This window comes from Euphorbia lathyris, chromosome 5 (genome assembly GCF_963576675.1).
Source record: "Euphorbia lathyris chromosome 5, ddEupLath1.1, whole genome shotgun sequence".
Classification (NCBI taxonomy): domain Eukaryota; kingdom Viridiplantae; phylum Streptophyta; class Magnoliopsida; order Malpighiales; family Euphorbiaceae; genus Euphorbia; species Euphorbia lathyris.
This window is the reverse complement of record NC_088914.1, coordinates 25,496,569-25,512,200: the sequence shown is the minus strand read 5'-3', so window position 1 is coordinate 25,512,200 and position 15,632 is coordinate 25,496,569. Positions and strand designations below refer to the sequence as shown.

Here is a 15,632-nt window from a genome sequence, read left to right as displayed (position 1 = left end):
AATTTGGATTATATTTTTCTGGTCGTTTAACCCCTGATCAAATATATTTAGCAGTTTCAAGAGTTACCATAGAAAAAATGATTGAAAATTTTCACTTATGGAAAAGCATGTAATTGTATTTAAAATACAAATTCTAAAGCATTTTTTAAAACGTCATAAATTAAAAAATCACTACACTAAATTTCATACTTAAACATTCATTAGAGTTTTAATATATAAATTGTCTTTTTTTTTAATTCACAATGATGGTAAAGTCAAAAATCATAAACCGTGCAGAGCACGGATCTAAAACTAGTTTAGGTTTAAAGAAAGTAACAGAAACTTTATTAAAAAATTATTAGAGTAAATTTTTTTTTTTCCATGTTAAACTTTTAACTCTCGATTTATATTGTATAAACTTTCTCAAGTTAATTTTTAATTTTCATTATTGTCTCTTACATTTCATGCCATTAAAGCATCTCTAATAGATGATGTTTAGAAGAGTGTTTAGTGATGTGGAAATGGTTTTCACAACTTTTGAAGAGGATCCTCTATTGGAGTGATATCGAGTGTTTAAAACTTTTCAAATAAAACTAGTTTTTGACCCGTGCAATGCACAGATTCATCTTAATATATAAATATTAACAAAAATATAATCTAATAATTACAATTAATGATCTAAAGGTGCTATATAAATTAAATATTATTATTTTATTTTCACATTTAATTTAAATAATCATTTTATAGATAAATATAATAATATAATTAAAATTAATATATTGTATATTATATTATATTTTTTATCAGTAAAAAATGAGGAAGTGACACCACAACTCCATCGTTACTATTTTATATTTTATATATATATATATATATATATATGCAGAGAATTAGAGAGATTTTATGGATTAATTTAAATTCTGTAGAACTCTTAGATATAGTACGGATAAAATAATGTTTTTATAGATAAATATAATAATATAATTAAAATTAATATATTCTATATTATATTATGTTTTTTATCAGTAAAAAAGGAGGAAGTGATACTTCAGCTCCATCGTTACTGTTTTATATTATATATAGAATATATAGATATGCAGAGAATTAGAGAGATTTTAGGGATTAGTTTAGATTATTTAGAACTTTTAGATATATATATATATATATATATATATATATATATATATATATATATATATATATATATATAGAGAGAGAATTAGAGAGATTTTAGGGATTAATTTAAATTCTGTAGAACTCTTAGATATAGTACGGATAAAATAATCTTTTTTATAGATAAATATTATAATATAATTAAAATCAATATATTATATATTATATTATATATTTTATCAGTAAAAAATGAGGAAGTGACACCTCAGCTCCATCGTTACTATTTTATATTATATAATATAGATAGATATGTAGAGAATTAGAGAGATTTTAAGAATTAATTTAAATTCTGTAGAACTACATAGTTCGGATAAAATAATCTTTTTATAGATAAATATAATAATATAATTAAAATTAATATATTATATTTTATATTATATATTTTATCAGTAAAAAATGAGAAAGTGACACCTCATCTCCATCGTTAATGTTTTATATTATATATATAGATAATATAGATTGGCACTTTTTTTTTTTTTTTGATAATCTTCTAGTAAGAGTGTTTAAAATTTTTTAATATAAAAAATTGATTTAATTATTATTGATATATTTTTATAACAATATTTATAATGAAAATAAATTATATATAAAATAATGGTTAATAAAAATTAAAGGCATAATACTTATTTGGTTCCCTAAACTAACGCTTTAAAGTCAATTAGGATTTCAAAGTATCAAAATCATCAATCAGGTCCCTGAACTAAACAAAAATTATCAATTGAGTTCCTGTTCTAAACAAAAATCATCAATTGAAAACTCATCGAAAACCATTCGGTGGAACAGTTTCAGATCCTTTTCCTCGAACTCATTTTGAACCAACATAGAGATGATTACAGTCTATATCAAATAGTCACAGTTTCTGATTTTATGATAGGATTAGACTCAATTGATGATTTTTACTTAGTTTAAGGAGCTGATTGATGATTAGTTTAGGATCCTAATTGACTTTAACATTTAGTTTGGGATACAAATGGATGTAATGCCAAAATTAAAATAAATATATTTTAATACAATATGTTAATTTTGGATCATATTCGAGAGATGGTCCTAGCTCCTTCAACTCGCACACGAGAGTAGTGAACCATGTACTGCAACTCCCTCCTCGGCTCCCAGTCCTCGATTTTTTCAGCCACCGGTCCTGGCTACCGGATATCCAATAGCAGACGCCGCCACTTTTCTCCGGCGATGTCTCTCAACCAAACCCCACAGACACCGAATACCAAAAACCTCCTAACTACCATCACTAACTTGCTATGGGGTCCATCTCTCCCGCCGGGTCTCCTCATCTCCACCGTCCGGACAGCCTGGAACTCCGCCTGGCTTCTCATGATGTCGCAGCTCGCTCCCTCTGATTCATCCGGCGGTTATTCCAGGCCTGCTTCCAAATTCCGCCTCAACAGCAACAAAAATCTCAATCCCCAATTTTCCTGCCAAAATCAAACGAATCTCCACCTCTACGTGGGGCTACCGTGCCCGTGGGCTCACCGGACACTTATAGTGAGAGCTCTGAAGGGTCTAGAAGATGTCATTCCAGTCTCGGTTGCAGCACCGGGGCAAGACGGTTCCTGGGAATTTCGGAACGCCATAAACGTGGACAAGGATATGAATATCCTAAGCCCGGGTAAGGATAAAGCAAATGATCGGAAGACTTTAAAGGAGGTTTATGGTCTCAGAAGAGGAGGATACAATGGGCGAGCTACGGTACCGATGGTATGGGACACGGAGAAGAAGGAGGTATTGTGCAATGAAAGCTATGATATAATTGAATTCTTCAATTCTGGGTTAAATGATTTGGCACAGAATCCCGATTTGGATCTGTCCCCGAACTCACTCAAGGGAAAGATTGAAGAATGGAATCAAGTGATTTATTCCAATGTAAACAATGGAGTTTATAGGTAATTGTTCTGCCTCCTGTTTTATCCATTCTTCCAATGGCCAAAGGGGAATAAAGGATCATGTTTACAGAAAGTTTTTGCTTGTTAATGCTGGTTTCGTCAGAAAATTAACGAGTTCAAATTGAGCTTCGAGCTAAAATTCTGTTTGAACTTATATGTTAGTGAGTTGCTATGGCCAAAAGGGAAGCTCGTTTATTCGCGAGCAACTCATTAATTGTGTTCATGAACTTTGATCGCGTGTAGTTCATTAATTCTGTTCATGAATTTTGATCGCGATCAACTCATTAATTATGTTCATAAACTTTACTGGCGAGTAGCTCATTGATTGTATTAATGAACTTTGATAGCAAACAACTCATTAATTATGTTTATCAGCAAGCTCACGAGCAAAGCTTTTGAACAAATAAGCAATCTGCTCGTGAATAGTTTGTTTATTATGTTCATGAACTCATCAATGATCTCCAAATTCTAAACTTTGATAAAATTCTAAGTTTGTCCCTCTGTCATCCAAGAAATACTATTATTAAAAAAGTTATTGAACAAAACTTGCTCACGAATCTTTTCGTGAGCATTATAATCCAATTTGTCAGTGAGTTCGTTCACGAACCTGCTCGAGAGCTTTTACAAATCTAGTCTCAAGATTGACTTGTTTATAAGTCGAACCAATACAATTGAGCTTTATCGAATTGAACTCCGAGCCGCTCATGGGCAGCTTGGCTCATCTAAGGTTACAGTCCTAATTATATTACACCTCCAAGGCTTCAATTTGGTTTATAAGTTCAATTTAGGTATAATTTGATCATTTAACTTGGCATTTGCAATCAAATTTACAAGAACATGTCTAAAAGAAGTTCAATTCAAAGTTTGAGGGGTCTTTTATGCCTCGTTATATATCAGCAATTTGCATAGTATTGTCCTGTGTAAAAAGCTGAAAAGAAGTTGAATATTTGTAGGTGTGGATTTGCTCAGAGTCAAGGAGCATATGATAAAGCAGTGAATGATCTGTTCAGTACATTAGACATGGTAGATAATCATTTGGCTACTTCACGTTACTTATGTGGAGATTCAATCACTCTGGCAGACATTTGCTTGTTTACCACTTTAATTCGGTTTGATCCTGTTTATCATGTTCTCTTCAAATGCACCAAGAAAAAGCTGCTTGAGTATCCTAATCTTCATGCCTATATGCGCGACATATATCAGGTCATTTGCACTTAATTTCATTACATATTTGTTCCAATTTGTCGTTGCTAATTTTAGTAATGAATATTTGTTCCTTGAACAGATTCCAAAGGTTGCAGAAACTTGCAATTTTCCAGGCATTATGGATGGCTACTACAAAATACTATTTCCTCTGAATCCAAGCAGCATTTGTCCTGTATTTCCTTCAGGATGTGAACATGAAGCCCTTTCTCGACCTCATAACAGGAAATCATTACCATTTGTAGATAAAACTATGCAAGTGTATGTATAATGAGCTTGGCTTGAGCTGGTTCCTATCAAAACTCTTTTTTTTTTTCAAACAAATGAGGTAATCATGGAACGTCCGCACCACCGCGGGGGTACCTTTAAGCGACGTCCATATATAGATCCACTTTCACCTTACTTATTCATTTTGTGCTATCCAAACTCATTCAGACAACCGAAGCGGCATTGGATCTTCATGGGTGTTCTATAGCTAGAGGGGCTCTAAGTGTTCCTCACTTATTCTTTGCTCATGACAATTTCTTCTTTTTCACTACATCTTTGGTCGAGAGTCGAACTATATCAGATATTCTTCATCGGTATGAGTTGGTGTCTGGTCATGCTATTAACTTTCAGAAATCTGAGATATTTTTTTAGCTCCAACATTCGTTCCGATGTCAGAATGACGATTTGTAATTTGTTGCATGTTCACAATCCTTTGGACACTACTCAGTATCTAGGTCTCTCTTTTTTGTATGAGTATGTTCCTTTTTACAAAATCTATTTGTGATGCTCTCCAGAAAATGATAAACTCCTTTTAGTGGGGTTCGAAGCAACAAGGGCAACGTCGCATTCATTGGTTTGATTGGGCGAGATTGTCACAAAACAAAGCATGGAGATCTCCATGAGTTTAACTTAGCTCTTCTTGGAAAACAAGGATGTAAATTCATCTCTCAACCGCATTCTTTGGTTAGCAAGGTTTATAAAGCAAAATATTTTCCCGTGTTGCAATAATCCTAGTTTTATTTGGCAGAGTGCATGATCGTCGATTTATGTTCTTTCTCGAGGAGTGAGATGACATGTTGCAGATGGGAAGGATATTCTAATTTGGAAGGATTACTGGATCAATAGAGATTCTAGTTTTTATATTTCCTCCCATTATGCTCCAGGAAATGAAAATGTTATTGTTTTGTAGCTTATTGATGTAAGTTTGAGGGTCTAAGACAAAGGTAAGTTGTTCTCTCTTCTTAACCACCATGAAGCTTTGGACGTGCTTAATATGATTATTTTGTTTGACCCTATTCCGGACAAACCTATTTGGCATTTTTACAAAAATGGTATATACTCTTCTAAGTCTGCTTATAGGTTATTAAAGAGCTCTAGAAATAGTTTGAATGTGTCTGTCGGGTGGAAAAAGCTTTGGGACCTCCATCTCCCTTGTAAGATGAATGTTTTTCTGCAGAAGTTTTGTACGCATTACCTCCCAACTAGAATTCGACTTAATGGAATACATGAGCAGGCTCCTATAACTTGTGCTAACTTCCCCTACACAATTTCTTGTTGGCAAAATGCTAGAATTTCTTATGATTGGCTTGCGGCTGAAGAGGTTAGTTGCTTTAACTCTTTTTCACACAACCAACTAGGTTAATGACTGGACAGCTCATCAAGGCAGACCTAAAGTTGGGGTAGCTATTATTAGATCGGGAAATGTTGTTTGGAAGAAGCCTCCAAATTGTACAATTAAGTGCAATGTTGACGATCCATTTTCCAAAATGTTGGGAAGTGTGGCTCTAGTGCTGTTTTGTGTACCAATAGAGGCAAGTTTCGAGCGTGTTTCGATTCCAAGATGCTAGGAAGTGTGGCTCTGGTATTGTTTTGCGTAGGAATGAAGGTAAGTTTCTATGGTGTTTCAATTCCAAGATATTAGAAGGATGGATATGGTGATGTTTTGCGTATCAATAAAGGTAAGTTTCTAACCTGTTTGGAATGGAATGACTCTGAATTCCCTTGTTTGTTTGGTTCAGTTCCACAAAGGGAATATATACATGTGATTCTCTTTGTAGCTATTGTTTCAAATTAGCTAATAAACCAGAATTGTATTTTTAACAACAATTTCTATACATTCATGTGTATGTATAATAAATTAACCATATATAAATATAAGAATTAAAATCAATTACTTCAACCATTTAAATTAAAAGACAATAAAACAGAGTAAATTGAAATAAAATTAATCATAGAAAATATATAACAATCTATTTTAAAAAGAAAATAATAGATGAACTAAAATAAAAAATAAAATAGAGACTAAAATAGAATTTTACAATGAGAGTAAATTTTCAAGTTAGTCGGATCCAATTTGAGTACCTCTATAGGATACCCTTACCTACCCTCAATTACTATGCATCTAAACAATTTCTAAGAAGCTATTAAAACTAAATTAACAATTTCATGTTTTAGAAACTATTTACAACTATGTCAAGTCATAATTTTGGATTATGTCAAACTAGTTAAAATCAGTACTTTTAATATATTTAAGGATTAGAATTTATAAATTAGAAGTCTAGAATATATTTTTATAGGGTTTAGAATTTATGAATTGGAGTCAAGAATTTTTAAATTATGATGTAAAATCATAATATATAAAGAATAATGACGTATTAAGAATTAAGTTTGATGATATGACTTAATTGTAATTTTGTACTTAATTATGATATTCATGTAATTGACCCGCTATTAGAACTAAACTAAGAGGCTATTAGAGATGCTCTAAGAAATTTAGCATTTGATATTTATAATAATTCTATTTCAGGAATCAAATAAGTTCGTTTCACTTCCCTTTAGAAATTAGAGGATGTTCATGTCCTTCAATAAAAGACGTTCACAAGTACAAACATACATCAACACATGAGAGCTTCTACACTACTCTCTTAGTACATATTCACCAAGCCAGTGAGAAATGTAAGCAATACATTTCTGTGTCCATTTCTCATTGTCCAGTGCATATTGTCACAGCCCGCATAATTTCATGTGTTGAGAGACTGTCCGTGACAACATACACTGGTTGTACAGAATTTCTGCCTGATAACAGGCCATGAAAATGTGCATAAGCAGGCTTCAGTAACCAACAATCGCTTCATACATACTTGTTTATAGTTTCTCAACAACAACATCCAAAATTCCTACTCCCTTAACCTGAACATCCAGAAAAGGGGCAAAAAAGAAATAGTCTAGCCACCGAGAAGCTGGATTATCTCAGATTCAGCTTCAAAATCAAAAGCATGGCATTATATACAAATTCAGACAGTTCTGTGGGTAGAGAAAATTAGAGACTGGTGACAGTTCTGTGGGGAGAGAAAATTATAGACTAGTGCATTGCTCTACAAAATTAACTTAATGTACACCGGTTGATAGGCTGTAGAACCAGTACAAGTTCAGCAGAAGCAACTGTATTTCTGCATGATAAGCAAAAAGATCATGACCTCTAAAAAGGTTGACTTCAATGACCATATGTATCCAGTTATCTTGATAGAGACCTGGACCCTGGATAGAGAAAGATGATCATCAGACACAAAGTGAACAGAGGATCCTCAAAGAGAATATACAACACAGCAATATATAGCCTAGAAGTTGAATCCATGCCGACATAGTGAAAAAGGAAGTAGTTGATCAACATATCGATAGTGTCGGGAACATTTTCCACAATAAGGTTTTCCTTTGAGAACTTCCATTGGCAGGTTCCTTAATCAATTACAAGGTAGACAAGTTCAACAATACTCTAATAAGACCAAATAGATTGCCCCCGAACTTATAATCAATAATTGCCGCTGATCAATTAGATATTGCTAAGCTACAATCTATAACTGATAACCTTAATTTTAGGACTTAAACCTAGCAATATTGCAGTATTCATCTCAGGCTTGCAGAAATTAATTGAGCATGCACATAAATTTAATTCAAATTATCATCTCAAAAGAAAGATTAAGTTGCTAGAAGAACCACTAACCCAGTAGATAGGGGAATGACTTACTATTTGAACGTTTCATGTTCCTGCAGAACTTACTTCCACATAAACACCGGAACACCTCAACAGGTTGATCGTTGTCATCAAAGTCTATACCGTAATCCTGAAGATACATCAGACATTAATTAGAAACAAGAACAAATCTTTACAGGCATAAACAGCTTAACCTCTAAATGAAAAGATACCAAGATAGAGCAATTGCATCCATGTATAACAATCAAGCACACATGCACATAGTCCTAATGAATTGAAGTACAGCAGTCAGTCTTAAGAACTGACCGGGCAAAACTGAAGGTATAGAGAGAAACAAGTTACTTATTCGATCATACTCTTTTCATAACATTAATTCATCTATAGAACATTAGCTAACTGTAGAACTTAAATAAAACTTCCTTCCTTCATCTTAGTAAATCCCAATTAGCTAAATACGCATTAACAGAATATGTACATAACAAATCAAGGATTTTTGCCAATTCCATTGCTCTTAGCAACAGTAACCGTCAGGCCTTATTGAAATCACTAGAGCAACTGGACACCTAATATTTTAACATGCTGAACACAGCAAAGCACACTTTGAGTATAGTAGTCTGAAGAAAACAGGCTACATAACAAGAAAATGCATGTATCCATTCAGATTATTACTATAATGCAAAATGCAGTTCATTACAATTTTAAAGCATGATTTCAGGTGAATATTGTCCAATCAGGCTAAAATAATTCGGCTGAAATACTCTTACACATATATTAGAAGATTTAGGTATATGATGTGTCTGATGGATGCAAAGAGGCAAGTAGAGCAAAGTCTTTCAAAATTACATTTGTTGGTACGAGAATGACTTCCAACTTCCAAGCTTCTTGAACAAACTAGAAAGTTGTATGACCTCCTCCAACAAGTTAGCTATGCTCTTGGCATAAACCAAACAAGTGGATTCCAATCTCAACTTCTTAATCATTCTATAACAAATACCATTGACAAAATGGAACACACAAAGGTTACAGCAATTGGGACCTGCTTTTTTTGTTTTAGCTGAGAGAATGATAGCATTTCAAGGCAATATAACATTGCAAAGATGGGTCAAAACTTATTTCATTCATTAACTCATTGAAGAGTGCAATTGGGTGAAGATTGTTGTTATTGCTTACCCAATTTAGCTCTTCCAAGGCATCAACTTCCCTTGTTGTGAAGAAGGCAAGCTGCATAAAATAAATCCACATATTCATTATCATTGACAAAAGAACACAATAATATAACATCAGCAAAATATAGATCCGCAAGATAAATTAAAATGAAATTACTACAGAACACATACATGATAATAATGATCATCTGGAGTCTCTATTTTGACAGGGATCTCAATCAAATTTGCATCAAGGCACCTAGCACAAGGAAAATTATTAGAAGTGCTTGATAACAACAGCAAGAAAAGCTCTCTTCTCAAGATAGTAGTTACAACTCTTCAAATTTTCACTATGAATGTGTCATGCAAAGCAGCAACAAAAAGATTCTAAATATGAGGAAACCAACTTAAAAGTTCATAAAAAGCAAACCAGAACAAGTTCTATCACAAGAAACCAAAGACTTAACAGAATCACCTATGATTGATAAACCTAGCCACATTTCCAAAGAATGTTGCATCCAAACAAAGAGCTTCTTCATCCTTCAGAACTCCTTTGAGGAACCAATATGCATCCAAAACAACAGGATAAGTATGTCGACCATTAGTACTTCTCATTCTTTGCATGTTTCTCTCGTGCAACTCTTTGTTGGTTAGTATTTCTCCAACATACTCACAAATAAATGTTCCTTTTGGCAGCTTTTCTAGGGTTCTAAGTCCCCATCCCTTTCCTTCAGGCGTAAAGAAAACCTGGTGTAAAGACAATCAGTAATTGAATAACCATATAAAAGAGACAAAGCAAACTTGAGTTCATGTTATAGATGACAAAATCATAATTACCATAACAACAAGAAATATGAAAACATTTCTCAAGTATCCACTCAATTGAAACAATGCATATGGGAATATATCCTCACCTGCAACTTGTGCCTGATGCCTCTCTGCACGACCCGATTGACACACTGCTTATGGCAGGAACATTTTCTCCAACATTCTTTAATATATCTCCTTTTCAAGTGACCTTTGCAGGGCTCCAAGATCCCATCATTTTTTGACCTTTCCAATGGGCAAGCTCTACAGTACGACAGGCATTGCTGCTGAGGATCACGAGTCATAGCGATACAGTCATCTAAGAAATCTTCCCGAAGGAGACCATCAGATGCATAAGTATTGCTAGCACAAACACATATTGTGGTTGAGGATAAACAATCACGAACACAAGTAGAACAACAACCTTCAGCCTTAATTTGAGAAAGAGTAAAGTTCACAAAAGCATTTTGAAAAATCAAATTTCCAGGCATGTAGTGGAAAGATGGAGGACACTCATTGTTTATCTCATTTAGCCAGGAAATCTGAACCGTTTCCTCTCCCTTAGTCAAGTCATTAAAGTCATAAAGGGATCTTAGGTCTTCAGAAGTGAGCTGATGCTGTGGAACAACCACCAAACTACGTGATTCTGGTTCACTCAGTTCCATTACTCCGTCAGTTTCAACAGTACCATTCACTACAGGATGCATGTCCTCAACGAAGTACTGCAGTTGCCTTGGAATTTGAAGTGCAGATGCCTCAAGAGAACCGTTTGAAATATTTCCTGGTAAACAATCTTTTCCTCCAATGCCCCCACCACCTAGAGCACTACAAGCAGCTGGTTTCTTCAGTACATCAATCAATGGTGTTACATTCACTAGCCTTTCCTGCGATTCATGAGACGAATCAGTTGCCAATTCCAAGAAGCACTCACACATATCGTTCAGCATTTGCATGATAGAAAAGTTAGGATCAAAATTTTTATATGATCGAAGACATTTCTCCTGCATTGATTTCAGAAGTTCATCTTGACCAGGCATATGAAAATTTGGTCTTCCAAGCAAAGAGTTGCAGCTCAAATAAATCTTCACCTCTCCCAGTGATGAGGAGGCAATCTCCATGTTAGCTGGAGAATCCTCTGGAACAGCTGTAAGTTGAGAGTTGACTCCTGATTTAACAGGAACATTGTCATCTTCATTTTCTTCTGCACCAATATGGGATGCTGGAGGCTCCTGGTCATCTGAATTTCCAAATGGAACACTCCTAACAGAATTGTTTTCTTTACTTGATGAATCTGCAAATATTAAAAAAAAATATAGGAAAAATACAAGAGCATTTTCATAATTCAAGAGTTCTACAGATTGTAACAAGCCGCTGATAAAATTCATTTTTACCTGGCATGATCATTCTAATAGGAGCTTCATAATGAGGCGTGTCATCAGTAAACGGCTCATCCTTTGGTATGATGAATGAAAGAGTATCAGGCAACTTTTTTTTGGGCACTTGAACTACATTGGTATTAACTGCATTTTCTTTTATACGCAGTACATGAGATGGTCTCTCATGCATAGGTCTCTTCTCTCGAGGGGAAACCTGAGGCAGCATAGGTTGTTTTCCCTTATATGCACGTCGATCTTGGGATGACATAGGGCGCGATACATTTTCTTCCACTTTAGGCTTTTTTAATGGCATTCCATCAGTCGTAGGATTGGAGTTATCAGAATATGAAGAATGCTGCCCGTCCTGACTCCTTGAGCGTGACCGTTTCAAAGGTTGCTCAGGTTCATCATGCACCTCAGCTTCTTCAAAATTTTCACCCTGCTGGTACAGTCACATCAGATGACATTGGCAGAAGGTTGGGAACAAAAAAAAAACATAAAATACATATGACTTGCATTAGCATCTTGTTTTTCTACAAAAACCTAATTGATCATATTAACATCAAAGGGAAACAAACAACTTCCAAAATAAGTAGATGGAGAGAGAGAGGAAGGGAGGAAGGGAAAGGAGTCACCTTGGGGTCATCATCCTCAAAAATAGCATCTGCAAGCACTCTATAATTTTCCTCTTCAATGAGTTCCCATTTTTTATCATATAGCTTTAGCAGTCTTTTTAAGACAGGCTTAACTTGAATTTCACTTATTCCAATAGCCTTCATTGCACGAAAAGCCTCCCTAACTCTGGGGTTTGGTGCCATTATTGAGTAGTGACAAGGCCTTCAAGAAGCTCCAACACGTCAAAAACACTTGTCAATTTTTCATCATTTGCAACAGTAGAGAATATTAACAAGAGCATGCCAGAAAAAACATGCAAGTACAAAGCATAAAAGATATAGCTAAATCTCCAATAAAACATGCTAACATACTTCCCGGTGGAAAATATTTTTCTTTAGAAATATTATTTTATTGGTCCACTGCAATAACACTCTTGAAGATCCTTACCTTTTTACATGATTCTACCAAACCATTACCAACAAGGAAATATTAAACTAAAAAAAAACTTGAGATTCTTGAGTCAAAAACTATGTTGCACGGACAATGGAAAACATAATTTCTAAAAAACATAGGAAAGGGAAAAGTGTAAATGTTAAAAATATAGGGACATGCTTATAAATATTTAAAATATAATAATATATTTAAAAAAACAAGGAAGAACAAGACAAAGAAATCCCAAGCACAGCCAATATTCAAGAGAAAGAAATTATAGGAGAAAGAAATGTAAGTTCTTTAAATTGAAGGATACAAGGAAAGATTCTAATTATCCTAATCTTAGATGAATAGGAATTACAAAATAGAAAGTTTAAATTTCCCAGATTTTAGTAGAGCCGTTTCATATATTGGGTAATTAAGTTTGCATTTCCCACATCAGCCCCAAAGGTTGAAAAGCTTTTCGGTGCATCATAGGTCAAAAACAATGCTCGATGTTAGATGTCTTTCTTGCACATTGTAAAGGCCTAAGACAAAGAAAATGCTTTCTGGGAAAATCATTAACCCAAACAAAGGGATCTTAAAATTGAAAATTAACAGCAGAGTTACACCCTAAGAAGCAAAGAAATAAAGAACATTATGATCAAATTACAGCCAGAAAAACATCCGAGTAATTTCTCAATAGACCCAGCCAAAACCAAGCCACTGCTTCACCAAAACTCACGTTTAGTAAAATTAAAAGAAGACTTCGCTTGACTGCCGGCATGCAGGGCCATTTTTAATTTCCTAAAGCCAAAATGGGAAACAAACAAAACCTAAAAAGATCGCCCCAGAAAGACCGAAATGAGCCACCAAACAGAGTGCAGTTGAACATTGAAGAAAAAAGAAAAAAACCCTAAACCCTAAAATAATGAAAAAGAATGCGAATGCATGTAAAGGAACGAGGAGCTTACGAAGGATCAAAGGAGTTGAGAGTAAAATGATCGGAGAGAGGTTTCTGGGAAATACGCTTACCAGCAAACAGAGGGAGAGTGCCTCAGTGAGTGACTGACTACTTGGAGCGTCTGTGCGGAAATGAAAAGACACAACGTATGATAGAGACTTTGAAATGTTTAAATACATCCAAAATCAAAGTAAAAAGGGTTATTACAGATATGCCCCTATATTTATTTGGGATAATTACAACAAACAGATACAAAATTGACTGTTAAAATTCAAAGAAAAAAGAGTTAATTTAATCTTTATATTTATTTATTTTATAAATTAATCTTTCTAATTATCTAATTATCATAAATAAACCCCAAAATCAAAAATAAAAATAAAAAATATCACATTTTCCATCTCTTTTTCATTTTTTTATTCTCCTTCTTCTTTTTCTCTCTTCTCCTCCTCCTCCTCCTCTTCTTCTCCTTCTCCTTCTTCTTCTTCTTTTCTTCTATTTTTTTTTCAAAATTTTGATTTCAAAATTTATGGGAATTTCCAGAAATTCTGAACGTCTGAAATTCAGACGTTCATCACAGCCTCCAATCCCATCTTCTGCCTAAATTCGGAAAATTCCCCTTCCGCCTCCGCTGAAGCAAAATTCAACGACGTTGCCCTCATTCCCTGGCTTAACCATTTCACCACTGTCTTACCAAGATCTCTTCGTCCTAATGGATCTCCGTTCTAATGCAAAGCTTTTACATTTATCTTCTTCTCCTTGTTCTTCGCTTCGTCAATTACAACCTTTCCGCTCTCTGAACTTTCAGTAGTAGTAGTACTAGTAGTAGAAGAATCGGTAGATTTAGTGGTGTTTGTTTTGGCGATGCTAATAGTGTTCTTGCGACGGATTTTTCTCTTCTTGAAAGTGATGGTTCTGGGCTTGGTGGCGCTATTGCTGCTATTCCAAACAGATTGATGATTTTGGCGAGATAAAGAAGGAAAAGAGTATTTGGGATTGATAAAGAGAGAGTGAGATTTATTAATGAAGGAAGAGAAAGATAAGAAATGGGAATTGGGTAGTTGATGGGGAAGCCTAAAGTTGAAGCAGCTTCAAGCCAATAAATAAAAGCCCACTAACCTCCTCTCGATTTTGAATTTTGAACTCGGCTTTGTTTTTCTTTTAGAAAAAACTATGAAAATTTTGAAAAAAAAATCATGAAGCAAATTTCATTAATGAGTCTCAAAATACAAGTAGTTAATAAAACAAATAAAATAAAAAAGCAAAATGGAATTAACAAATATAAATAATTAGAAAAAAAGAGAATACGGGCAAAAGCATGAGTCAATCCAGTGGCAGAAATTGAAATATAATTTGAGGGAACATACAAGTATATATATATATGTAAAGTTCAAATAAAACTCTCGTGGTTTCACTAATTTTCAGATAAAGGACTGTGGTTTACTTTTTGTCAAAACAATGATTGAGGTTTCAAACTTGGATTAATGCTATTAAAACCATATTTAACGACCTGAAAATGAAAATTTTCAAGAATTAAAGTTGTTCAATGTCATATTTTCTATGGAACTACATTTTCGATTTTCGAAAATCATCTTTTTTAGAACTTTCTCTCTCTAAACATTAATTTTCTCTCTCTTTACCAAACATCATCTAAACAATCTCAAAATAAAAAAGTTGAAGAATTAAAGTTGCTTAGAATATTAGTAGTTCTTAAAATATGTCATTTTTTAAGTCGTCAAAGGTGATTTTAATAGTATCAATCGAAAAAGTCCTTATTTTGTTAAAGTTAAAAACCTTAATCCTCGTTTTGACAAAAAGTAAACCACGGTCCTTTATCTGAAAATTAGTGAAACCACAGGGGTTTTATTTGAACTTTACCATATATATATATATATATATATATATATATGGGTTCACTCTTAATGGGTATTACTCATTTATCACCATCCATGGGTATTATTTAATAGCCATTGGATCAAAATCCAATGGTCAAGATTTAAGTTTGTTCATTAATATTAAATTTGACTTTTTCAAATTTATAAATTGGTTACCTAGTGACATGGCAGTCATTTAATAATTTAATTAAAT

General features: G+C 33.8%; 2 protein-coding genes across 8 annotated transcripts; one reads left to right on the top strand and one right to left on the bottom strand.

Moving 5' to 3' along the window:
- The first annotated feature begins 2,177 nt into the window (after positions 1-2,177).
- LOC136230179 (uncharacterized) lies at positions 2,178-5,011 on the top strand. Its single transcript, XM_066019154.1, has 3 exons — positions 2,178-3,047; positions 4,001-4,250; positions 4,333-5,011. Exons 1-3 carry the CDS (start codon positions 2,236-2,238, stop codon positions 4,519-4,521), a joined length of 1,251 nt encoding a protein of 416 aa, XP_065875226.1. The 5' UTR covers positions 2,178-2,235; the 3' UTR covers positions 4,522-5,011.
- Positions 5,012-7,353: 2,342 nt separating this feature from the next.
- Positions 7,354-13,690, bottom strand: LOC136229432 (probable inactive histone-lysine N-methyltransferase SUVR2). 7 transcript variants are annotated; one of them, XM_066018212.1, is made up of 10 exons: positions 13,619-13,690; positions 12,193-12,404; positions 11,573-11,999; positions 11,270-11,472; positions 10,289-11,065; positions 9,850-10,121; positions 9,567-9,633; positions 9,400-9,450; positions 8,263-8,359; positions 7,354-7,775 (listed from the first exon to the last, which is right to left on the bottom strand). In XM_066018212.1, exons 2-10 carry the CDS (start codon positions 12,373-12,375, stop codon positions 7,753-7,755), a joined length of 2,100 nt encoding a protein of 699 aa, XP_065874284.1. In that variant the 5' UTR covers positions 12,376-12,404; positions 13,619-13,690; the 3' UTR covers positions 7,354-7,752. The 7 variants fall into 7 exon arrangements, with proteins under 7 accessions (XP_065874284.1, XP_065874277.1, XP_065874282.1 ...); XM_066018205.1 differs by having other exon boundaries at positions 10,289-11,472; XM_066018210.1 differs by having other exon boundaries at positions 10,289-11,472; positions 11,573-11,996.
- Positions 13,691-15,632: the final 1,942 nt, after the last annotated feature.

Coding starts and splice junctions, on each gene's coding strand:
- LOC136230179 (XM_066019154.1), top strand. CDS start 2,236: ATGTACTGCAACTCCCTCCTCGGCTCCCAGTCCTCGATTTTTTCAGCC. Junction 3,048..4,000: donor GTAAACAATGGAGTTTATAG/GTAATTGTTCTG, acceptor GAATATTTGTAG/GTGTGGATTTGCTCAGAGTC. Junction 4,251..4,332: donor ATATGCGCGACATATATCAG/GTCATTTGCACT, acceptor TTCCTTGAACAG/ATTCCAAAGGTTGCAGAAAC.
- LOC136229432 (XM_066018205.1), bottom strand. CDS start 12,375: ATGGCACCAAACCCCAGAGTTAGGGAGGCTTTTCGTGCAATGAAGGCT. Junction 9,634..9,849: donor GCTAGGTTTATCAATCATAG/GTGATTCTGTTA, acceptor TCCTTGTGCTAG/GTGCCTTGATGCAAATTTGA. Junction 8,360..9,399: donor CCTTGGAAGAGCTAAATTGG/GTAAGCAATAAC, acceptor ATGTATCTTCAG/GATTACGGTATAGACTTTGA.